This window comes from Falco biarmicus, chromosome 7, assembly GCF_023638135.1.
Source record: "Falco biarmicus isolate bFalBia1 chromosome 7, bFalBia1.pri, whole genome shotgun sequence".
Taxonomy (NCBI): domain Eukaryota; kingdom Metazoa; phylum Chordata; class Aves; order Falconiformes; family Falconidae; genus Falco; species Falco biarmicus.
This window is the reverse complement of record NC_079294.1, coordinates 634,009-659,988: the sequence shown is the minus strand read 5'-3', so window position 1 is coordinate 659,988 and position 25,980 is coordinate 634,009. Positions and strand designations below refer to the sequence as shown.

General features: G+C 44.0%; 1 protein-coding gene across 1 annotated transcript; it reads right to left on the bottom strand.

Annotated features, from left to right (window-relative positions):
• Nucleotides 1-954: 954 nt before the first annotated feature.
• Nucleotides 955-25,860, bottom strand: LOC130153200 (cytosolic phospholipase A2 epsilon-like). Its single transcript, XM_056347691.1, has 19 exons — nucleotides 24,933-25,860; nucleotides 16,886-17,022; nucleotides 16,435-16,566; nucleotides 15,249-15,289; nucleotides 14,326-14,368; nucleotides 13,820-13,883; nucleotides 12,268-12,428; nucleotides 11,966-12,058; nucleotides 11,285-11,322; nucleotides 10,446-10,602; nucleotides 9,824-9,960; nucleotides 8,881-9,103; nucleotides 6,976-7,090; nucleotides 6,229-6,366; nucleotides 5,436-5,543; nucleotides 4,811-5,002; nucleotides 4,175-4,341; nucleotides 2,560-2,743; nucleotides 955-1,685 (listed from the first exon to the last, which is right to left on the bottom strand). The coding sequence occupies exons 1-19, from the start codon at nucleotides 25,039-25,041 to the stop codon at nucleotides 1,447-1,449; spliced, it is 2,478 nt and encodes an 825-aa protein (XP_056203666.1). The 5' UTR covers nucleotides 25,042-25,860; the 3' UTR covers nucleotides 955-1,446.
• Between the last annotated feature and the right edge of the window lie 120 nt (nucleotides 25,861-25,980).

Below are 25,980 nucleotides of genomic sequence, written 5' to 3'. Positions count from 1 at the left end.
TTTTTTTAATCTGAACAGCTTGTATTTCTTCATAACATCTGAAAACCCATCCAAAAGGACAGAGGGTTTACTTATGGAATGTCTCATTAGCTGAGAGGAAACACAAGGTATCTAATTCTGCTATATGTCCACATCCAAGTACACAGTGATGGTTGACCAACATCCATGCCTTGGTGGACAGGACTCTTGCTTATTGGGAACGACACACAACTGTCTCCTGCATTACAAACCATCCTCCTTGTACAGCTTGAAGAGGAGGGCTGCTTTTTGTTGACAGTTTGCTCATCAGGTCCTTTATCAGGTGTGTGCATGCACTAACTAGCACATTCCCAGGACAGGTATTTCTTCTGTTCTTTGGCAACTGCGCTGGTGTTTGAGAGCTGTTATGCTTTTGTGCTATCTGTGTATAAATCAGCTTTCCCCCCCTCAGCCACTGCATTTCAATGTATTTGTCAAATAAGCAGTTAGACTGTGGCAGTCATATAATCTTAATTTGTACTAGTGTACCTTGAAGCTGTATTTCACATTTTGTGGTTGTTTAACAACTGGGATGCAGCAAACAGAATATTGGTATCCTCCTCCATTTCTCCAGCGTGATTCTGTGTGTGCAACTACCATACATTCTGCAATTCCCCTCACACGCTGTTTCAGTAATATTTCAATTCATTACACTGAACAAGCATCCAGATGATGCTGAAGGAAAATTGCACTGCAGGGAGACAACTGCAGCACACACATGATCTGAGACAGAACACAGTTGATTGTGAGAGGAAATAGCAATGGTCCTTCAAAACAAATTTGTAAGTTTGATTTAATTGGTAGGAATAGATGTCATCAAAGACCTAAAAGGCTACCCACCCATATAGCTGCTACCCAACACACTGAAACATCAAATACCCTTTGTAAGATAAATACATTTCACTACAGCTCATAACAGAACAAGCGCCCGGGAACAAAACTTTCAGAAGGTAGAACACCATTTAATTCAAGTTATTAAAACTACATAAAATTATTTAAATCAATACTGCATGTTCAGACACAGAAGGTGGTGATGAGGGCTTCATGGATTTGCTGCCAATGGTCCCAACAAAATGCCAGAATATTTTGCAGTTGAAAATATACTAGTGACTAGCCATCAAGACAGTAAGAGATTGCGGAGACAGAGAGCTAAAACTGTTTCCCAATCACACAGAGCTAAATCTTTGCCTCTTGAACATCACAGTGAGATGGCATGAACATAGACTGCTGTGTTTGATATCACAACTCCGGATCGAAAAGCAACTACTGCTTAGTAAACCCAGCCATGCGGCTATGAATCAAACACATCAAGTTTTCTTTTTTTGAGAAGGTTAGTTAGGAAGAGATGGCACCTGCCAAGAAGAGTGAAGTAGCTATTCCATATGTGCAGTCATGGTAAATACTCAGTAAGGGTGAGGAAAATGCTGTTCAACCAGAGGACTGTGCCTGTGGTACTGGCTGGCTCACAGCTTGTTTCTTCCGTGCCACAGCCATGCGCAAGGCCTGAAGAATCATGTTCTCGTTGTTCATGATGTTGTAATTAGTCAGCTTCAAGAGCTTGTTGAAATCTTCTGCTTTCAGCGAGACCTCCCTCGTTGAGTAAGGAGAGCAGAAACTGGAGATATCAACCTTGCCGAGTTCCATTTCAGCAGCACTACGTGACATGCCTGTCAAGGGAAAAAAAAGAATGTGTTTGTATAGGAAATTACAGTACTCTGATACACTGTGTCAAGAATAATTTAGAGAGATCACAGGTGAAATTGCTATGAAGACAAATGCAGTGCTATGATCACTGCAAAATCTACTGCTGAATAAAGCCTATTTAAAAAAAAAAAAAAAAAAAAAGCGTCACTAAACATCATTCCATTGCAACCGGCACCTTCTACTGGCCAGGTCGAGGCACATCATTTTGTGTGGTCACAGGTGTTCAGTCTTACCCTGTAGGTTGTTGAGTAAAATACACACTAAAGGGAAAAGGAATAAGAAATATGTAGTACAGGAGGAAGCAGAGTATTAGTGGCCTTGGAAATCATCATAAAAACAAAGCCTGAGTCTCAAATGCTAGCCCAAAAGGATGCCGTGACTGTATTAGTTCACACACTATTGCTTTGATTTTCCAGCATATACAACCAACACATTAAACAGCCCATATAGAAAGCACAGTGGCCCTCCATAGAACCATTCTATACTGTACAGGTAATTCTCCCCTAGATCTGACTGCCATAAAAATACATAATCTGAAAAATATGCTTTGTTCTACATGCTGCAGTAAACTTTTGGAGATCACAAGAAGAAATTAGTTCCCATTCCTCTACTTGAGGAACATTTTTCTTCTTTCACTGAATTGTGCCAAGACTCAAACTAAAATTATACACAAGATTTTACCTGCTTTTGCAAACAGTGTCATCCCATTTTACAATACATTAGCTAGTAGGAACAAGCAAACAAACAAAGGATTTTTTTATTGGGATGAGGCAAAAACACCCAGGGAGTGAGAAAGTTCATTGGGTCAATAAAATTAGGTGGGTACTGTTAACTTACCAGGTGCTACGTATCTTTGGAAGGTGTCATTCACTAAAGGAAAATAAAGCAGCAGAGGAGCTCCTGGGGTGTCTGCACCATCGAACATATAGCACTCTTTCAGGTTCTTCTCATCGTCCTTCAGCCCGAAACTGGGAAATGGAATTCCCTGCTCTGTGAAGTATCTGCAGGCCTGCTCCAGGGGCTGGTCATGGCAGCAGTGTAATGAATGGAAAAGACACCCAAGATCAGGCTGCTGCCAAAGCCCAGTAATTCATACAGAGTTGCACAAAATAGACTGATCCCACTGGACCACTAGCAATAATGTGAGTGCCTGCAGCCCAGGGACTCTTTTTATCTTGTCTGAGGAGCTATTTGGAAATGTTCAGGAAAACACCTAATATCAAGATGACAAAGAGGCTTTAAATATGTACCAAGTCACACCTCTAAAATGGGATTATGATTTAGGATCAGAACAAATTAATTCAAAGCATGTTTTAGAGCATCATTGATTAAAGGAGAACTAAGTCAGAAGAATGTAACAGAACTAAATTTGTGGTCCAGGACAGTAAGATTCGCCAATTACATTATCTGTTTATATAGCAGTACAGCTTGTGACTTGACCACAAGAGACTTTAGCAAGGTTTTGAGACCAGCTTACCCATTTCTATAATTTTGAATTTTAGAAATAACATGAGATTTCAAGCTAACGTATTTTAGACCTCAAAATATAGCACCAAAAGCATTCATCAGAAAGCTCATTTGTGATGACCAGCTTTGTTAAATTATCTAACAAAACACTGAAGTTCTACCTCAGTTTGTTTGAATTAAATATTTCCAAAATACTTCAGAGTACAAGAAAGAAATGTAGTGCAAGTTATCATGCATGCTCTTTTTCAGCTGCAGGACAAAGACAAATATTTTTCATGTGGCATCACAGTGTAAGAGCAGCATTAAAGTATCTTCCACCCAAAAAAGTGACAGAGTCTTAACCAGTAAGCTTTGTGTTTTCTGTGGTGCCCTTCAGGGACAGGTTTACAATTACAAGTCTGTATTTGGGAGTTTAAATCTGTCTTTTTTATGTGGTGAATACCACTTTCAAAATCTATATAACCATTTTAACCAAAGCAGATTTCTGCAAGATAGTAAATGTATTTGATATCTTGCTTCAAGCCCACTATTGGAGGAGAAAAATTATATTTATTAAGAGAGGTAAAAATAAAGGTGAAGAAATTCTTCACTCCCTAGGTTGTTCTTGAACAGCTAGAAGATCACATATTAGAATAAAAAGACAAATAGATACTTATACATTTAAGGAAAATGCAGATTAAATTCAGCATCTGAATCACAGTTTTCCCAGCTGTATTTGTGCTATTAAATCTTACAGAAGTTGCAGCTTGACCATCATAACTTCACTGCGTCACTCTGTATTTCATTGGTGAGGCACTTAGGGCTATTTCAAAAGTAACTTGAGAAAAATAAAGACATTTTCCCCTCTGGGAATTTCCATTCTTCTTCTGAGATTTAGAAACACCATGTTACTATATTCCACTAAGTTCCACATTTACAGGCACCTGCCTGAAAGCTGTGGAAAACCAAGGAGAAGTTAAACAAAGACATTTTTGAGAGTCCTCACCAAGGTCTGTGATCCACCAGTGTAATTTAAGTGTATGATGACGTCCACTTTCCGCTCTGGTCTCATAAGGGGTGGACAGCTCGTTTCAAAGAAGAAAGCTGCATCCACCAACTCCAGGTGCTCCGAGTTGCCTCTCAGATCATTAGGCGACGCATCTAGCAAAGTGTCTAAAGAGTACAAGATTCAGCACTGATAAACTGCAGAAAGACATCCATGAAGTTAGAAAGCAAAAGGAAGGTGAGCTTCCCTCCCCTGCAGGGTTTTCTCTTTGCTTTCGGATAGCATGCAGTGATCCTAAAGCTCCCATCAGCCTCTCCACTTCTCATTTTATTGATGGTTCCAAACCCATGAACTGCACCAAAACCTAGGCAAGCGTTCCATATGTGCAGAGCCCAGTAATTTTCATCCCAGTGAGGACTTTCAGCACCAGATCACCCAAGAATTGAACAGTTGTGTTACTGGAACTGAGAGATGTGAGGAGTTTGTTCTCCCTCCTCTCCTCTCAGCAAGCACCCATAACTAACCACGAAGCCCACACAGTTCTCTTAAGGGTACACGAACACCCCTCGCTGACTCCCAGCCCCTGTGCCTGCCCCAGCAGCAGCTGAGGCACATAGGCAGGAGTGCTGGCCACACCTTTCCATTTGGTGAAGTGCTCCTGCTGGATGTACTCGTTGTGCATCTGGAAGCCTCTCAGGAAGTTGTGGTACTTGGAGACAGCAGGGCGGTCCGTCAGGATATCCCGGAGAGCCGTGGAGAGACCACTCGTAGGAGTGAACATGCATGTAGCCATCTCATACGGCTTCTCGGGCAAGTCTGGCTGTTCCTCTAGAGACATGCAATTGGAATATAACCACAATCAAGAGGAGGCTAGGCACAAAGAGGAGAAAGGGTCAGCCACTCTACCAAGAGTAATCATGTGTTCACAGCTCTCAGCATTGTGTTATTTTTCCCTATGCTCTGCTGTGAGTTCCAGTTAATTTCCTTACATACCATTTTCATTACATATCCATCCCTGTGTCCTTGCCATCAAGGTCTGACTGATGGTGCCTTTCCTTCTAACAAGAATCTCACTCTTTAAGCAAAGCATTGGTTATTCATTAAAATCAAATCACTTGATTTTCCTGGTGCCTCCCACACACTGAGGCTGAGAGCACCAGGCTGACAGAAAAAAACAAAAACTGAGAAATGTGAGCACAGTTACCCTACCAGAGGCACCTGGAGGAGGGAGACCATGAGTCAAAGGGTACTTGAGATTTACCTATTTCAGTCACTTTGTCTTGGGTCCACTTGTGCCAGAAGTCCTCCGAATTGTCAGCTGCATGCCAGGCATCCAAGAGGTTTTTGGAGAAGATACTACTCCACATTCCTAGGAAGTGGGAAAGGTATAACAAGCAGTGATAAGGTAAACACAAGGAAGTTTCTTTAAAAAACTGCCTTCTGCTCCTTCCACAGCTCTTCTCTAACTTTTTTGTATTTCTGTCAATTTTTTGTGTAAGTTCAGACATCTATTTCAGTGGCAGAGCTGGCTCAGAAGGCAAACTTATTTCAGAAGAAATTTCCAAGTATTTTCCCTTCCGCCACACACATTTTCCCTGGAACATTTCTTTTGAGAAATATTACATTGTCATTTTCCTATTTTCATTTCCTTTTTCCTTTGATAAAGAAGTATTTTCAGCCAGCTCCTTCTCTGATTCCCCTCTTTCTTGCCCTATTTCTTCTCAACATTACCTTCAGCTTCCACAATGTCTCAGAGATTTCCAACTTTCAAAACATTTCGCAAGCTGTGGGCAATGGTGATGCTTCAAAAGCACTCATGAAATCATGTAACAACTTTTTTTTGCCATTGCAGTTTCATTTTATCTTAGTCCAAATGATAAAACCACCTTTGCTAGCAAGGGCAGTTGAGTGAGTTCAGGGGACAGGCTGAATTCCAGCTGGCTGACCCAGTACCTCTGCTGCCAAATGCAGAACAACAGCTTTCTGGGGACTAATTTCCAGGATCATTAGTGTTTATATTAAAAGCTTGTCATTCCCCCCGGCTGGTGAATCACCTTGCATGAAGCAGATCCGGGACTCGGGGAGCTTCTTCATCAGGCGACCCATGAAGAACTCGCTGCCAAAATCCTCTGCCCGAATGAAGGCGCCGTACTTCAGGAAGCCCACCTCGTATGGCGTGAACTCCACCCACTCTACCAACACACGCACCAGCAGCGTTAGCTCCGCTGCTGAAATCAAACAAGCCTCCAGGCGTGGAACACACCTGCCAGGCGTCAGCCCTCGCGGGCAGCCTCGCTCAGCATGTGCCCTGAGCAAACCTGCTGACAGCCACTGCTGCACCAGCTGTCCCGCTGCCTGCAGGTTTGCGAGAGCGCGGTGTCAGGGTTAAGGGAAAATTTAAATTCTTCTTTCTTTTTGTGTAGCAAGAGGGAAGTTTTCTCATGGAAGGTGGACTAGGACATGGACTGACTTTTATTGCTTTTATTGCCAACAATGGCAAACGTAAGTTAAGCAAACTTACGGCTCCAGTGGATCCCATTCCTTAACAATTCATAGCATTTCTGAGACAGTGTCACAGATCTATGTTGTGTCATTAATCTGAAGTTAATGTCTGAATATGCATGCTTACATGCCCGGAGATCTTTCAAAATATGGACTGTGCCTGCCCAGTTACTCTTTACATCTCTGAACAGGACTTCTGGCTTGGAGTGAGAATTTAAAACAATTCATTATTTACAGTAGCCCCATGCTGTACCTCCCCAGGTAAAAACATAGGTTCTTTTCCAGAATTGAAACGTTACCTCTAAAATCTTTAGTGGCAACTTTGTCCTTGACGTTGAGGGCAAGGTAGATGGGCAGCGGGTTCTGACCCTGATTCACTGCCCGACGTTGATCAGAAAGCCTGTGGTAGCATTTCTGGATTTGAGGGGGGGAAACAAAACAGACAAAATTGGTTGGCTGATAATCAGTTCTTCAAAGACATCAGCTTATAGAGTCTGAATATAGGATATCCACTCAGGAGGAGTGTGGCCAGCAGGTCAGGGGAGGGGACCCTCCCCCTACTCTGCCCTGGTGAGGTGCCTGTGCAGGGCTGGGCTCCTCAGCTCAGGAGAGACAGGGAGCTACTGGAGAGGGTCCAGCGTAGGCTACGAAGACGAGGGGCTGGAGCATCTCCCTGGTGAGGAAGGGCTGAACGAGCTGGGCCTGTTCAGCCTGGAGAGGAGAAGGCTGGGAGGGGATCTTATCAACGTCTACAAGTATCTTACAGGGAAGTGCCAAGAGGGTGGGGCCAGGCTCTTTTCTGTGGTGCCCCGTGACAGGACAAGGGGCAATGAGCACAAAGTGCCACACAACAAATTTCCTCTGAAGAGGAGGGAGGACCTCTTTCCCTTGAGGATAGTGGAGCACTGGGACAGGCTGCCCAGAGAGGCTGGAGGGTCTCCTTCTCTGGGGATGTTCAAAACCCTCTGTGCAACCTGCTTTAGGAGAGCCTGCTTTACCAGGGGGTTGGACTGGATGGTCTCCAGAGGCCCCCTTCCAACCCTGACCATTCCGTCATTCTGTGATATAACTTTCCTGAGCTTCCTCCTAAATTTACTTCCATGTGCTTGAATAACAGAGGGCAAGAATATAATGGGAACAGGAATAACTGTTGTTAAGATAACAAGCCATGTTCTACCTTCAGTATTCAACAGTAATGAGTTGCTTCACATGCTGTTCTCACTTTGCATTGCTAAATGTAAGTGAAAAAATAGGGCAGATCTGGGTAATTCAGCTATTTCCACATACTTCATCTGTTAAACATGAGTTCTTCAAGACAGCATGTTAATGACCCTTCTAGTCAAGATTATTTTTTTAAAAGCATATTGAAAGTTAACATCTACAGAGGAAAATCCTTGAGCTGTCCAATACTAACAATTTATCTTATACATTAAATGGAGATTTTCAGTGGACTTCAGCCAAATCAAATTCTAGCAAATTTTGCTACATAGCACTGAGGTCAGAAATCAACGTGAAATGTGATATGAAACAAGAGCACCTCATTTTATCTGTTTCACCTAGACAAAATATAAATCACGTTTACAGGATTTTAAAATAAAATAGCTTTTCTCCCAGCTATCATCAGTCTGCTAATTTACGTGGAAAGTTTTGATGGTGTCATTATAACAACATCAGAAACTGGAGGTCCTGCAAGATCAAATCTGAAGTAGCTGAAAGGCACCTGCAAAATCACAGTTTCTGTAGATAAGATGTCACAGGAACTCTGGATCTATATGCTTTCTCATCACTAAATCACAAAGTGCAGTAACTAGAGGCAGTGTACATCTGCAGTAGATTCAAGGTATGACCACAGCTTGTGTAAACATTGCAGCGGTGGAGATGTACGAGCATAGGGCCATAAAGAAACACCTAAGAACCTCAAAAAATTCTTGGACAACTCCAGTGTTAATTTAATTAGCATGCTGGTTATGCCGATTGCTCTAGAGCTAGCCTGAGTATTTCTGTGTTACGTTCAATCACAGTTTAGGCTTCAGTGTAGACATACACTATATCTCCAAGTTTTTAATTGCAGGTAAGCAGTGTTCTGCCTGTATACCAAGTACAGTCTTATTGGCCACGTGTCTCTTCCTAGGGTTTTAATTTCTCACAATGATCATAAAGATCAAGTCACCAACTTTATGAGAAGAAAAATGCATAGACATTACCCCGTCATTTAACATGGATTCAATCATGAGCCCCCACAGATCAATAAAAGATGTTTTATGTCCTGCTTGGGTCCTTTGGCTCAGCTCTCGGTAATAATTCCTCAGACTTCTCAAGCAAAAAGCCCCCATCTTGCACTTGGCTGCTTGCTTCCGAGCTTCAATGATTATTTCTCCAAGATCCTTACGTGACCAATCAGCATCTTCATACAGTTTTGTCATTGTCCTGCAGGCAGGAGACATGATGGAAAACAGAAAGGAATGAAGATGCTGCTTTTGAAATTCAGAGGATATACTTTGCAGAGCCTTGGTACTTACTGTTTTACCTTTAGGTTACTCTCCTCTTGCCTTTAGACTTGCATTTCTGCTCAGAGGAAGCTCAACCAGTCAAAAATCACTTGATCTGGGATCCAATACAAGCAGCTACACTAAGCTGTCTGTGCTGGTTTTGTCCAACACTAAAATAACCAGAAAGGATCATTTTTCATAGGATTGAGGATGTCTGTCCTTCCAATAAAGTCTCCTCTTGTGGTTAGGGATAAGTTACTTCAGTGACACCAGAAGTATGATGCACAATAGGTCTTTCATGGGTGACCCTGGCATCCGTAGACCAGAGATGGAAGCAGTAACTCAATAGGCCCCTTTTACCCCTGCTGAGATCTAAACCCCTAGACCAGGGGTACTCAGACTTTTTAACCAGGGGGCCAGTGCACGGATGCAGTGGCAGGCAGCCATCTGTGGCTGCTTGGTTTCCCCCCCCAACCCCCGGCTGGGGGGGGGGGGGGGGGGGAAGGCCGTGGGAGGGTTCTGTAAATACCGGGGGCCAGATTGAGAACCCTGGAGGGCCGTATCGGGCCCGCAGGCCGTAGTTTGAGGACCCCTGCCCTAGACAAAGCATGGGTTTTGCTTAATGCAACAAGGTCCAAACATCAAAATGACTCCTCACCATGTTGTGCCAGACGAACCACTGATGTATGAAACGCAATCCAGAACATGCAACTTCTGAAGACCCAAAATGCTGCCGTACATGGCAGTGAGTGCTCTTATCCCACATCCTGCTGTGGTCACAGCCACTATAGGCACCTGTTCAACACAAAAGAGGGCAGAAAGCATAGGTGGAAAAGCAGCATTAAGGCACATCCTCATCAAGGGAAAACAGATGTGCAAAAGCAACATCCAGACACTAGTAAAATAAAACACATAGATTAGAGATAAAAAAACATTGCTCCATGAGTTATAAATAATACAAGTTGCTGGACATCCCTGTGGGGTACACTAGATGATCTTCATGCTTCAGTAAAGACTTAAAAGAAACATGGACCAAACTCATTGGTTTGAAGCTCCTTCAAATAATTCACTTGAAAGCCAAGTGGAAGTAGACTTTGCTCATCCACAGACTATTGAGCTCACCAGCTGAGACCACCCTGGCTGCAAACAGTGCCCCGGAGGAGGAGCTGCTGACAGATGTCCTCACTCCTCATCTGGATGGCGGTGAGAAATCACTTCTCATCTCCAGGCTTGAGGAAAAGGAGAGAGAAGAATCCCTCAGCAGTGCCTTTCCTACTTACCTCGTGCTCTTGCAGATCTTCGTCCAGGTGAAGAACATCCTTCAGCGCAGCAGCGACCACCTTCCTCCGCTTTTGCAGGAAAACCTGTTCATCGGCACACAGGCTGAACCCCAGGCGGGCGTCTAGGTTTCTTGGCCTGAAACACAGACCCTGAGTCCTAAGACCAGGGCATAAGTATTAATTACATTGCTACTTGCCGCAGTCAACTCCAGCTATCTCTGCATTTATAGACCAGGTTTTGGACAGTATAATTTAATAAATGAGAAAGAGCAACACCACAGACAGGCCTCTGCTAATTGCTGTAGCTGTTAACAAGAATGCAAATGGGAAGGCAGAGCAGAACATGACATACTGTCATGGTATGTTAAAAAGGTTCCTAACAACACACTTCTGGTTTTATTTGCTCATATAATTGATTTTTCAAGTTTTGAATAGTGCTGCCATATGTGTAACTGCATAACCACTATCAAGAGGCACCGCAGTTGATTAGGGAAACAGCTACCATACTCTGGTGTTATCTTGTTTGTATAAGACAAAAATACGATTTCTTTGTGGAGCTGTTCTCTCCACCTGCAGGTGTAATAACACACACAAATTGAGAACTACTTACTGAGCTGTGCTAACAGCTCGGAAACTTGGAAGAAAGGGGACCCATGATTTCATTCTCCAGCACTGAAAAAGTCACACCTGGCAAACAAGTGCCTGCAACCCAAAGATGAATACACCTCTGCTTACAACTGAGCCTGCATGGACCCCTGCTGATTTCAAATGACCTTTGTATAGGCGCAAATGTCTCCCAGTTACAGGATCAGGTCAGGTCTTGCTGAAGACTTACTTACCATTCATTTGCCTTTGTGTACAAGTCAATTGTCCTGTCCTGAAAATCGCAATACAAACAGTGTAAGCATGGTCAGGCCGTTCGTTAATCCTGCGCCTGCCTCCCCCACATGATCTATGGGCTGAGTTTCACTGTTTGCAGCACAGCCACGGAATGAGGTCAGCAATGGTCTGGCCTGCGAGAGATGTAGTCTGGGCTGAACGGAAATGGGCCATTCACCCGAGCCAGGTGGGCTTAGGGCCCCCCTGCTTTTCATAGCTGAAAACCTGGTTTAACCTTCCTTTTCTGGGAATGTCGGTGAAAGCTGGGCATCTGAACCACAGGCATACAGATGTGTTCTGGTTTATCTTCTGCTTCAGGCTTTCTCTTTGCAAACAGAAGTCTTAATTGTCGTACCCATTACTGTTAGCTTGCATAGTACATTGATGAACATATTAGATATGTCCTGAGGAAATTAGTTTAAACTCAGAACAGGGTTGAGCAGCATACGGGGAACCACAGGCAGAACAAAAGAAAAAAAACCCACTTGCATAGTTGCAAAGTGACTGTCATTCACACCTTACACTGTAGTTAGTACCTGGGGGTCTGACAGGAACTGAACCACTGAACTGTAAGGTGCTCACCACCCACCAAACTGAACCTGTATCGGGGCTGGTTTTTATTACAAAAGACTTGTTCTCACCTCTGCTATTGTTATTTTCTCTTGTATAGGAAGCGAGTTCAGAGCTAGAGTCACGGACCCATTCATATCCCTTTCATTTTGACTTGATATAGACTGGAAACAAGGGTTAAAAAAACCCAGTTAATTATTATACAAAAAAAAAAGGGAGGGGGGCGGGGAAGAGGTAAAAGCAGTCTCCCTGCCTTACTTAAATACACGCACTTACCATTCCCTGCATACACAGACCTGCACACAGACTCCGGTCCTAGAGGTCCCCAAAGACACAGCAAAGAGCTAGCTAAGCGTTAGTGGCGGTCACGTACCCTGCTGAGCCGCCTGCGCCGCGGCAGGGCCACGGTGAGCGCCGACTGGTTGTACTTGATGCAGTGGAACCTGGTCGGGGAGGTTGGACAGAAGCAGGAGCTCAGCGTGTGGGTCTGGGTTCCTTCAAACGACCCGTCCACAGTTAATGCGAACTTTCTCTCTGAAACAAAGGAGTTTCAAACTTAAGTTCTTCAAAAATTGTAGATAATTTGTTTGCATGGTAATGTAATACATGGTTTTTTTCTTAAGTAATGACTTAATTTCGATACCCAAATTGTAGGATAAATAAGCAGAGTCAGTTATCTGAGCCTTTGGGTTTCAGCTTTAGAGCTCACAGACGGAACATGCCATATAGTAACTATTGCTATAGTATCGGTGCACTTCCAGGCATACCATGATTGCTGAGGCTACTGCTCTGTTCACTAGATAGTGATTCACAGCAGACAACAGTTTGGGGGGAGAAAAGCACTTTCTTCTGAAAGTCTGAAATTTTCAAAGTACTTCAGCAATAAAACAGTATGTGGTACTAAAATATTATTCTGGTATAATAATAAAAGTGATGTGAAAATTTTAGACTTTTGGGATAAACTTTTTTTTCATTGTAGCAGAGAACAGTTCTCTTTGGAACCAGTAAAATCTCAGTCCATCTACCACGTTTTCCTTTACTTCAACCTGTAATATTTCTTTTGAAATAACTTCTAGCGCTTACAAAAATAATGTCTGGTGGGTTTTGGCCTTCATATAATAAGCCTCAGATTTGTCTCTTCAAGTAATTGAAAAAGAGTCTTTACATATAGAATAGAATCAAACCAGGCTCAAGGTGAAATGTACTCTGTAAATCCAGGCACTTGAAGGTATATAATCAGCCTTCAAAAGAATTATCTCGCTCAGGCATTTTCATCCACATCTAGCAAACTTCTTCACTGTGACAACTGAGCTCAACTGGATCATCCTTGTGTTTAGGCGGTTTGCAGGACCATCAGGAGATGTCAGAGGTGTTTTAGCAGTTGTGCAGGATACGCACAGGCCTGCAAGTGTGGGCTCAGAGATGGTAGCAACGCGCTGCTTAAAATGTGTAGCAAGTGTCTTTGGTAATATAATGTGTGTCCCGTGTTTCGTCTAGCGGTGTGTTTTATATTGCTATACCTAGAGAAATTTGAAGAAGGTAAATTGATAACACAGGCCCTGTCCTCATTCCGCCCATTTTCTTTGCCTCTGAATCCAGAAGCAACAGAAGTTAGCTCCAGTTTAGGACTCAAAACAATTAAATTCCCTGCAGAAGTATTTGTGAAAATTACAAGCATCTGACAAGACGTTATTATAGAGGAAAGTATTTTGTGAGGAAACCAGACCACATGCTTATGACACCACATCCTGTAATAACCTGTATATTTCCGACCAGCTACAGACCCCTGCACAGGCCACTGGCATCAGCCAGATTTTGTCTCACATCTCAAATAACTGTAAACCAGGGTGTTCAAGTGCAAGGCATTGGGTGCTTGTGCAACGGAGTGGCATCCAGGCTCACTCCGTGCATCAGGGAAGGCTCACCCGTGCTGTCCTTGCTCAGCCTCCCGCCGTTCACCTGCACCTCCAAACAGGAAACCTCGCGGGACTGTAAGAGAACCAGGGCAAGAACAAGAGGCGTTCACTGTCAGCAGGGCTCTGCTTTGGGCAGTCCCCTAGGCGTGACAGGGCACGCACCCAGGGGCGTGATGGTGCCAGCGCACAACCCCCCTGGCCGTGTCTAGCGAGGTGGAACTGGGCTTCCACACGGGAAAACACAGACCACGTGGAGGTGAGGGCAGAGAAGGGCTCTGCTACCCCCGGCCTGGGGTAGCAGGCCCTGCAGGGCACACAGCTCGGCTCTCTGTGGGCAGGCGGAGCGATGGCGTCCACCCCAGCCCAGCCGGGCCTGGGCTGGCTCCTGCAGCACCAGCCGCCTCTTGGCCCTTGCCTTGGTGCCACCGCACGGAGCCACAGCCCAGTGCCCCTCGTGCTGGCTTTGCAACGAGCGTTGCTACGTGGCAGGGAAAGGATTACAAAATAAAGATTACCACTAAAACTCCGTTAGTAACAATGTTTTCAGGAGGATCCGGACTAAAAGACAAAATGAAAAACAATCAATTAAAAAACAGCACTTTTTTTTAAACTCTTCTTTATCTTTAAAAGTCTATCTTTGGACAGGCAGCACGGCCAAACACCGACAGAAATTCTAGCTGGGCACTCCACCCAATTTGCCTCTCACAGGCTTGAGCCTGAAGTTTGTTTATGAAGATCTGCTGAATGGAGGAGCTCCTCACTGTATCAGACAGGATCATTTTTTGACACACCAAGGCAAATTGATACAGGGATGGCATCATTACACTATTGCCCTGTTTTGCTCGGTTCAAACCTGGGGGATCAGAGCTGAAAAGCCAGTGAATTCATCCAGCATGCCATAACAAAACAGGAAAAAATATTACCATTTACCTTAAAAATCAACAGGACTGATTTACATGCCCATTCTCTCTATTAACTACATAGTCAGCCCAGAAACACAGTAAAAATATTTTTTTTAATCCATTCCCACAACAAAACCAAATTCCAGTTATCATTGTCCCACGTTCTTATGACGAAGCAAACATCAGGGAACCCACAGTAAGGAGCGCGAGGCATTTGGAACCTAAACCTCCCTCGGGTGCAGAATGCCCCTCCCAGCCTGGTGAGCAGCAGCTGTTAAGAGACGTACCCATGCTGCCACCAGCACCTGGGCTACCTTCTCCCTGTGTCTGGACACCCGCTGCAGCTGCACACACATCATACATCCCAGCTCCACTGAATGCCCTACACAAGCACCTCCTGAACACCCAGACTTCTCCTCCACTTTATTCAGGCGGTGACAGCATTACAGGGCTGCAAGTGCCAGCTGATGTTTTGCATCAGTAACATTTTGTCTCTGGCTTACATTTCTATAGACCGCCTATTTGGCCTTACACACCTGCTCTCCATCGTGAATTCAACCTCCAGCTCCTCTTTTCCCTGCAAAAGAAAATGAAGGTGGTCACTGCAGATTGGTCCTCCCGTGAAGGGAGGTACCCAACAGGAATATGTGCTCTTCAGGGGTCTCTATAAACCAGCATCCGCCTTTCATTGCTGCACGTGCAGCAAATTAATCTTCCTTCGTGTTGCACCTGCTATACTTCTAGTATCAAGTACTGCTAATATCACATCTGCTATTGTAGCAGACTCTTAGTTTAGACCTCGCAGGATAAATGTAATAGACACTGCAGGGCCCCTTGCTGGTTGCTCCTCCTTTCTGCAGTCATAGGCTCACCCTGCACCGTTGCACAGCCCACCTGCAATTCCCCTTCCCTTCCCCTCCCACAGGCTCCCTGCTCAGTGCCAGCAAGGCTGGATGGGCCTGCCAGGGAATGCTCAGCCTGAGGTGCCCTGGAGGGTGCACACCTAGACTCATTGCGTGTGCAGACATCACCTTTGTCACTTGTAACTGTCTCCCCCTGAGATTTTCTTCCTCCTTTGCAGGTTTTGGTGCAACTCCCATAATCTTGTTGCCTTCCTAGTGTGACCGCTGAGGAAAATACAGCATGCAAAGCCAGCCTTTCCAAAAGAGGTATCAGATCAAATCAGCACTTGCTCGAGTTAAGTATTTCCAGGCCCCAAACGTTGCCTTTAAAACTTCAGTATAAGTTGTCTCCACCATGTGAAAGTGAAACCTGCTGAAAAACTAACTTCTCAGAACAGCTCAGCTATGCAAGTGTTATGTTCGTTTTCCAAAGAAGCTGAACGCCACATCGGGTTTGCAGTGTATGACTGCATATCACTACTTTTATGTTAACAGAACATAACGCACAGTTCAGAGCCACTGGCTCCAACCGCAAAACTACTGTGTCTGGTAAACTTGAGATTTTGATGTCAAGGACAGCAACCAGACAGTCAAAGCCAATAACATTGACCAACCATGTCTGCAGAAGCAGCCCCCAAAACATGCTGTAATATTACAGAAGCAACACTGGGCATCAGCCCCCAAAACAGATGGACATACTCAGGTGGCTAAACAGACAGTAGGAGAGGCTTGTGTAGGGGACACGTGAGAGGGGAGCTGAGACAACCACATCCTCACCTGACCACATCCCCTTAGCTTTGTCCTTGAAATTTATCCATACCTGCGGATTCAGCTGGAAACATAGTTGAACGTTTTCTCCAAGCTGGATTTTGGACACATCAAAGAAAACAGTGAGGAGATGGTCATCTTGAGTTGCATTATCCTCATCACAAACTTGTAGCTCCAGAATGTTCTAGGATTTTTTAATAAAAGAATAAGTAAAATTATATAAGGTTTAACAAGCATAATGTGCTACAGATATTTCATTTTAGCTGAAGGAACTTGGGAAAGAAGTTCAAGAATGAAAAAACCAGAAACTTTGCATTTGTTCCCTTCAGACTGTAGTGACTGCGCTGGCAGATGCAGCCTGACCCACCCGCTGAGAGCGAAGTGGCTACAGCAGGAGTGTGAACGCTTTGCAACCGAACGCAGACCGACTCGCAGAGTGGAAGGGCCCTATGGCAGGTTTGATCTCTGGTAAGAATAACCGTTGGGAATAGCCGTGTTCCTACCTTAACCTGGCTCTGAATCGTGAAGTGGAAGGTTTCATTCCATGTGGGGTTCTTGCTGTTCTGGACTGTCTTGGTGCGGAATCGCTGCACTGAAGCTGTTGGTAGGCTCAGACTCACGTAGCAATCAGACTGGGTTACTGTTGAGGAAAGGGAAAGTGTGAAAGCGATGGACCAATGAAACACATCTACTACCCCATAAGGCATTGCACGGTGTAAATTTCTAAGCTCCGTACGCAGGCCAACATGCAGAACGCGGGCCAGGATGCTAGCTACAGTACCATCGGGCCAGCGGCTAGGCAACTAGCCTGCTTTCCTCTTCTGAAAGCTTGATAGCGTGCCCTTCTTGAGAGCTACTTCTTTTAATTGCTGGAAAAACAATAATCATTCTGAATAATGCAGTTACATTACATTATCAGACCTCAAGGGTTTTGTACTGAAGAGCCGTCCCTATGCACAGGGCAGTCACATGGGCGGCTCCTGCTGTGAACACAGCACAGGTGACGTTAGCTGTTGTGGCGGGGCTGCCAGGCAGACAGAGCCCAGCTCCTGCATACCAGGCTTCCACAGGTTTGCATGAACGTGCCCTGACATTTCTGGGGTAGCTCTGGCTGTAGAGTTCTGTCTTGCTGATGTTCTGGAGCATCCCGTCTTTTTGCTAGTGCGCCTGGCTGCTAACGTGGCAGAGGCAGGAGTTCATTGCACTGAAGGTTCTCACCCATTGCTGGCACAGAAAGCAGGTCTTCCACCAAGGCACCCGATCTCCATCTGCTTTCTTCCCTTTCGGGAAGAAAGGAACACGTACATGTACACCATAGAGCTCAACAACAGAGCTTTTGAAGAAAAAAAAAATTCAAGGAAAAAAAATTGTCTGTGGAGATGAATTGCATGTAATCCTCTGTGGACTAAAATGAGCACATATAAGAAAAACACTGAAATGTTGAACGGTTTGATGGCATAACACTTACTTTGAGAAACAGCTGTCCCAAGGCAGAGTTTTTGTCAGTAAAGGCGTATAAAAAAATAGATTGCTGTTTTCACCTGCCTTTTTTCCAGTGCGTCAGCCAGAGTGGTAAAGGTATTGCAACACTTAGTGTGCAGGTGAAAGCACAGAGCAAGCTGGCGTTAGTTACTTCTTTGCGCAAGATTGCATTGCTTTGCTGTTTCAATCTTGTTCAGGTCCTAAAGTTCACCTATGAAATTGAATGTTTCCAGATGTAGGGAAGCAGCTTTAGTGTTTTTATTCTCCTTTCTCAGCTGAAGAAACCAGTCGTAAAATTTGGGACTTTGGCTTCCCACCTGAGTTCCATCACAGGCGACGGATGTTCAGGGCCAAAGCTTCAGCAAGGAGCAGTTCACAGTGCCTACATCACCAACAAGCACTTTCATTCTGAGGTCAGAATAATCTGCTTGCACATACATTTTGTCATCATTATTAGGAAATAAAAGGCAAATGTGAGTCATGAGATGAACAATCCTGTGGACCCACATTCAAGAGTCACGGATGACTGCCCTACAGAACACAATCTGTCAGTCAGGGATGACAACCTACACAAGCATCAGCGATAGCATGGAGAAGCATTAGCCATAAATGCCAATCCCAACATTAGCATTATATTTCCTCTATTTGTAAACCCCACCTACTCAAGCATTCCTGCCATTGCATAGCAGACACACCTTCACCTGAATAGACTTGAGTCTTGCCCCACGTAGTTTTACCTGCGGACCTGAATTTGGGAAACACAGAATAATTGACTTGACCCTTTATTGCACTCCATGTGTAACTGAAGAATTAACAAAGCTAGCCTTTTTGTTCCCCTGACTCCCCTGAGACTTAAGTCATCTTTGTTTGAGTAACTCTGAATGAGAAAAAGAGTAACTCTGATGAAGGTAATTGTGGTATATACAAAGATACATGAATTCTAAAACAACAGCAAGACACGTAGAGATCAGCTGAGCTTCTAAAAGTCCCAACAGCCCCTGAACACCTGTGTGCATACAGGAAATGTCCGTATGAAAATCTTTTTTGGCTCTTGGGAAGTCCAGGCTGATACTAGCACAGACTGCTGGCAGCCCTTGTCCTCACAAGGAGGAGGATCAGGAGGACCAAGATGCATAAGTCTGAGAGTGATCCAAAGTTTATTTCATTGGCATTTCTCAAACAGCAATACATACTCTGTCTGCATCTGTTGCAAAGGTTAAAGCATGCTTTCGCAAATCCACCAGTTTTTTGGTTTTTTTCTGTAAGCGATCACTGCCTGCTACCGCACTGTATCATACACCTTTAGGAAATAACTACCTGTCAGACAGCAGAGCCCTGACTTCTCAGTTAGTTCTCTGGCCTTCTCTAGGGGACGTCCAACACCGCCACCGCACAAGCATGCTTCCCTCTTCCCCTCTGCAAAATGATTTTGGTGATGCCTTTTGTACTTCAGAGGTGCCTTCTGAAGCCTAATTACCTCTTGTTGATGAAGTATTTTGCAGGTGTGATGAGGGAGGCACTTACAACACCCAGGAACTTTTTTTTTTTACTCACCTCTGATACCTCAGGCCCATTTTCTGCCCAGCCAGCCCCAGGTACCAGCCAATGTGAGAACTTGCACTCTGCAGCCCACCGTGTGCCCAGGCAGCCAGTCATGCTGCCGCACCCTGCTGCCGTGCATGGGGCTGCAGTTGCCAGCCACGGGCAAGCAGGTTGCTGTTGACCGGGTCGGTCCACCAGCCTAGCCACGGCGACTACACTTGCATGCGACACACACGGCAGAGCTTTGCAGCAGCAACCTGCTGCATCTCGCCCCACAACCACAACACACCAGCGGCTGTCAGGCACACTTGGGTGGCAGCTGTGGCAGTGCTGTGGGGCAACATCCTGCCACAAGCAGGCGTGGCAGCAGCTGTTTATGAAAGCACAGTCTTCTTGTCCAGTTATTACACTAAGTTTCTAATTATCTTCCAGGATAATAGCAGGACTGGATCTTAATTGTGCTTTACCCTTAAAGAGCTTGACAGTGACACGACCCATGCTAAAAACCACCACAGCCCCAGCGCCGTGCTGTACCCCAGGCAGCAGGGCACCAGCTGTTCTGGCTCTAGCTCAAACCTCACCTGCTTCATCGACAGGCCAATTTAAACAGGGCTAAACAAACAAAAAAATTTAATTCTACCTTTTTTTTTTATGCTGACAGATGCAACCTCCAGCCCACCTTTAACCTGGACATCCTCCTCTTAAAAGGCCTTGAAGTGCTCACGCTGAGGCTATTTCTAGGGAGTAGATTTTTTTCCCCTGTAACTGTTAGGGTATAGTTTTTCTTATTGTGCTGAAAGGGTCCAAAACAAAGATGTGGCCTCAAATACTGTTTGCCCAGGCCATCTCCTTGATTGTGTCTCCCCGCACTTGGACCCATCCATGTCACTAAATAAAAGCTATCGCCACCAGCTGAGAAAAACATTTTACTTCGTCCTCCCACTCTGTGGAGCTGAGCAGAGATCTGACTGAGGGTGCAGGGACAGGCAGGCATTGCTGTTTTGTAGGATGCAGAATATTAGGTAATTTAGGTAACTGGAACTTTTTATATTATTTTTTTAAAATAAAAAAACGTAGGTCACTTCTGTGAAATAAAAAAACCTTCCTTCTCAAGGCCCTTCACAGCCAGATTACTGGAGTTCTTTCAGTCCTGGGAGATCGGTTCCTGCCTGCAGGGAGCATTTAACACTAATCTTCTAAGATCTAAAATTCAATAAAAGGCTTTCACTCTCCTACCCTGCCCTTCACATTGGGTGGAGCACCCTACAAGCATCCCTAAAACAGCATCACTGGTCTCATTCACATCCATCCTTAAAATATCCCTTTTCTGAGATGTTGCTAAACAACCTTACTTCCCTACACACCCATTCCTATCCACACCCCCCACCCCACCCCCTTTCTCCCTAGTTGGGCTTTATCAGTCCACATCCCCTTATTTTATAACAAGGTTTCAAGCGGCACCTAGAACAATAGGTTGTTGGTACAGAATTCCAACTGCTTAAATGGTGAAGTAATAAATAACAACGAAACTGTAACAATGGTGCAAGAGCAAAACACCAGAGGAAGTCTGCAGGTTCCTGCAGTAAGTATCACATTAGACCACAGTTCCTCAAACAACAATGTAATCCACTGACAATATTTCTTTTCAGGATCTCAAGGGCCTTTCCATAAATTATCACCTACGTGGCAGAACTGCTACTGCAATGTCATAAAATACATTTTTTGATTAAAATATAAAACATAGTTAAGAATTTGATAAAATATTGTATCCAAAATAATATAAGTCTTATATAAGAAAGGTCAAAAGTAACAAGCCTAACATAAAAATTTCCATAAAAGCTTCCAAAAGTATCATTTTCTTAACAAGACAATGCTGAAGAATAGTTTTAACTCTACACCAGCCAAAGTCCATTTAGCCCAGGGCCCACAGGCAGTGTCCACTGAGGGATCTTGGATGTTTCCAGAAAGCAGGAAATGATGGCTTCAAATTGATCAGCTTAGCGTCCCCCTCCAGCTGCCTATTTTTACCTTGTTGTTTAACACTGAATACTCGGTTTTGTTTTCTTTTCCATTTTTTAATTCTACTTAAAAGATTTTGTTTCTCTCCAGTATCTTGCTCTTTAGCCCCTTTGTCTTTTTTGGGGAAGGATCTTCGGTCTTGTTTGGGATGGACGTCAGGGCCAGAGGAGATTATGCCCCACATTTTACTGGTGGGTGTCCAAGGAAGAGTATAAGAGGGTAAGCACCATATAATGCTCTCTCAGCCCTCACAATTCCAGATTCAGAGACTTCCTAAGCCAACCTTCACTGGGTTTTTCTTCTATGAACCTGCCCAGTCTCTGCCTACAACCCACATAAACTTCTGGCACCCGTTGTCTCCCACAGTGGGGACCCCGAGCTGAATCACACGCTGTGGAAAGATGTTTCCTGTTTGTTTGGAGCGATGGGGGTTGCCAGAGGCCTGTGAGAGGCTGAGCTTGAAATCTGAAATTCTCTGCAGAGAAAGCTGTTAGGAGTAGGTTGGGCTGGTGCACATCCAAGTCTCACCCCATCAGAGAGCCAGGATGCTGATGGGATACACACCCAAATCTGCGAACTGGCAAGTGTCCACAGGTCCAGGAATACCAGGAGCCCCATGGAGCCTGATGGGGATGTGGGTGTGCCCAGTGGGTGGTGGGAACATGGAGAACACAAACAAGATACGAAATTCCTGGTGGTATCAATGACATCAGCTAGGCATGGATGCACATGTGGAAATTCATACTATGATTTACACACTGCTGGATCAATGGGCAGAAGAGACAGAACAGCCCAAGAGTGCATTAAAAAGATTCAGGGTTTAAAAAGCAGAATAAACCAATTTAAATTGTCTTAGATGAAAATACCATCTTACGCGCTGAAGTTCCATTAAAGGTCTTGTATTATCTATTCTGTGGGAGATGTTAGTGAGGTTTTGAGAGTCTGCTGTTATGGGTTTCCATTACCTGGAAAATGGAGCAGGTAGACCAATAACGAAGTTAACCTGCAGCACCAGGTTGGGGCACAAACTGAAACACTATACGAGTATCAAACAAAGTGATCCCAAAAGTCTGCAGAAACCTAGCACAAGGAGGGATATTGAGAGGAGAAAATAACACAACAGGATTCACTTTGGAACCAAAAGGATGGGCACTATCGGTGAGAGAGAGAAGGAGCTGATTTAAAATGCTAAAAATCTGTAAGATGGCTGAGAAATAGGTGACACTTGCCGACTTGTTCTATCTAGAAAGTTTGCAGGAAAAGGAAAGTGGTAAAAACAGAGCTGGGAAAAGGAAGACTGAGGAAAAAAAACATCCATGTTAGGAAAACGGTTGTTGTAAAGAAGTCTACATCACTGGTGATGGAGGTCCACACGCTTCAGGGTTTCCTGAGGCTGTGTCAAGCTAATCTCTAGGGAACTGTAAAGATGACTGAAACAACTCAACAATATTTCCCCAGTTTTACATGAAAACCAGCAAAATTTTGTACAAGTGGCACACTTTTTTATCTCAAGCCTCCCATTTTGCTGCTTCTCAGTGAAAGCCACATATGGTTACCAACATGCAATTTGCACTAGCTTTTACATTGGCAGTGATTGTAACCAGAAGTTAAATTGTTTTATTAAAGCATTAGAAATACAAGATTATTTTATAAGATAAAGAGCGTGTCCATTGAAATGTGTGACTTCTACAGTTCTGGCTGCATAGAGAACTATGTCCTGAAATACTTTAAAAGCAGATATTTCTGATAAATGCAACTGACAAACTCTACACTTGGCAAAATCAAATGTTACTGGCATTAAGCAGCTGTCAATCAAAACCAGATTCAACCTTTAACGTGAACAAGGCAGTGCCGTGACTGGTATGATTTTCTTTTCCTACATGATGGAAGTACCCAACAAGCACAGAATTCACCTTTTGCAAGTATCGTTTTCATTTTGTTTGTGCAAAATTTCTTCCCTTCGATATTTTGACTTACAGTACCATTTCAAACAGATGACAGCTTGACAACATTGGTGGTGAGTGTCTGTCACACTGTTTTACGGGCAACGTTGGGCACGGACTTCACTGTGTAAGGCCGAACAGCCTGAGCCTGGAAAGCCGCTGCTGTGGCTTTACTGCTGCTCCAGACCCTGTGTCACCCCCTGAAAGCATCTCTGCCATTCAAACTGCACCTTTAAGCAGCTTGATGGGCTGGTGGGACGTGCCTTGGAGTGGGAAGCAGAAATGCCTGAGCATTTAAGTACCTGTCCCTTGCCCTAGAAACTTTCTAGTATTGGGAAGGACAGCATCAAAATGTAGGAAACTCTCCTCAGAATAAAAATAGTTTCAAAAATAAAAAAAAAAAGCATTGAACTAGATGAAAAAAAGGTGGATAGGAAGTTTGGTAAGCTCATTATCAGGCAGATGGTTTAATAGAACTTGATTATGTGGGGAGGTATCTAAGGGCTGTAGTTTTCCACACCTCTTTCTTTCAGTTCAGAGCACATGACTATACTTTCAAATAGGTTTCAGCTGTAGCAAGGAATTTCTCTCCAGCCTTCGAATAAATGACCTTCAAATTTCCTTTCTGCACTTTAGAAATGGTCCAGTGGGGAGGTTCATACAGAGTCTTCACCCCCATACATTCAGCAACCACAAAGCATCTTACTTCTTTTCAATAGAAATCAGGGTGAGAAACTCTTCTTTGTATACCTTTGGTCTCTAGAGAAAGTATAGCAGAACTCAAAGCAAATCACTTTGGAACACCCAAACAAATGTTTTGCCTTGCATCATTTTAACTGAACCAATTTAGCTTGATCTGGTTTCTGTAGAAACTTTCTGCATTCAGACTTCTTATTTGTATAAATGAATAAATGCAAGACAACCAGCAATCTCCTCAGACTGGAGGTGACTGTCATTGCTCACTTTTTTCCCTAGTGCTTTGCTGTTCAGATATTTACGGAGCATTAATAAACTTTTACATAACTATCATGCCCAGGCATTGTGTAAGAATAATTAAGAACAAAAAAAGCTAGTAGTGCAAGCCCTCAACTAAGTTTCAAAACATGGCTGTTCCTATGGCTGAAACAAACCTGACAGTCCATGGGAGATGTCAAGTATGGTCGTGAGCTTACATAAAATATTCTGTGACAGGCCTGGGGATGTGCAGGGGGGACGTTACTATAAGAAGGAACAATAAAAAGAAGCGCCCCATCTAAACTTCTCATTGCAGCTTTCCACGTGAATCAAAATCTCTTCTTTGGCGGATTCAGATGTGAAACATTTTATGCATTCTGTGCAAACATCTTTATAACTACAGCTGGTGGCTAGACTTCAGTGTTACACTGACAAAGACGCAAGAACAAATAATACCTTCCAACTATGCTACCTCGTCTTCAGCACACCATGGTCACGCATATTCTCTTTCTGTCCTTTCGTAAATTCTCTGCAGTGTTTGTGACACAGTTACATTCTGAGTAGTTCTACAAGCATGCAGATGTTCCAGGGGTATAGTAAAAATACTCACATAAGTCTGCTTTCCTGGCATTTTTCATCCGTATGATTTTTACAGTAAGCAAGTTGCATGGAGAAGGTTCTGTCTGTTGAACAGCACACATGATTTGTGGGATGAGCATGCAGAGAGAAAGAAGAGCAGCACAGTCAGAGATAGCTTTGAATTAAATGTTTCAATTCCAACCATCAAAGCATTTCTGTACTGAGGTTCTTCCTTGTGCATTGTCATCTTCTTCCCAGGTTTGCAGCCAGAGACCCAAAATGTGCATTCAATCACGGACCAAACCTCTGATGCCCTCCATTTTCCAGCCTGAGGAAACCTGTGGTAACCCTCAGCTCGAAGTGCCTGACTCTTGCATCACAGACAAGCATATGATAGCAAGCCTTGCTGTGTTATTAATACAGCTGACACATATCTTGGTCTGTGCAAATTGGAAGGATGTCATGTATAGCCACTACATTACACAACAAACAGCAGACAATCTAGCAGGGCAGGAATTAGTGACGATACCATGGTGTAACGATGCTGTTTGTCAGCTGGTTTATAGCTCTGTAACTCCATTGTTACGTTTGACATAGAGCAGTGCTGGTTCTCAGGCAATGAGGACCTGAAAAGCATCTTCCAGAGACCTATCCCAAACTTCTCAGAAGGGGGGACTGAAAGCAACAACTCTGTAATTATTTCTCTCTGAATAATTTGGCTCATCCAATCCTCCTTTAAGCAAAAGTGAAAGGAAAGTATCAACGAAAATCTTGGGGAAACCACCTAAACTTAAGTGGTTATCTAAAGACGTTTAACAAACCTGCTTTGATTTTGTTATCCTCTCTCATAGTAAGCAGGGATCAGACAAACATGGCACTTAATCAAAAGTATGGGGGATGAGGGTGAGTTACTTTGTTCCCTAGATAACTGTCTTTTTTAAAGGAATAAAGGAGGAAGAACTGCACATTTAATGCTCTAAATGACACATACACAACCACCCCCCCAAAAAAACCCCAAAAAACAACCAAAAACCCACCCGAAAACCCAAACCATTAAAATCGACCAAAACACCCCTTTC

Bases quoted from the DNA above. Each gene is read 5' to 3' on its own strand.
- LOC130153200 (XM_056347691.1), bottom strand. From the start codon at position 25,041: ATGCTCATCCCACAAATCATGTGTGCTGTTCAACAGACAGAACCTTCT. The intron at 12,429-13,819 runs GTGAGCCTTCCC...CCTTTGTTTCAG, and splicing joins GCTGAGCAAGGACAGCACGG to AGAGAAAGTTCGCATTAACT. The intron at 6,367-6,975 runs GTAACGTTTCAA...GTGTGTTGGTAG, and splicing joins TGCCACTAAAGATTTTAGAG to AGTGGGTGGAGTTCACGCCA.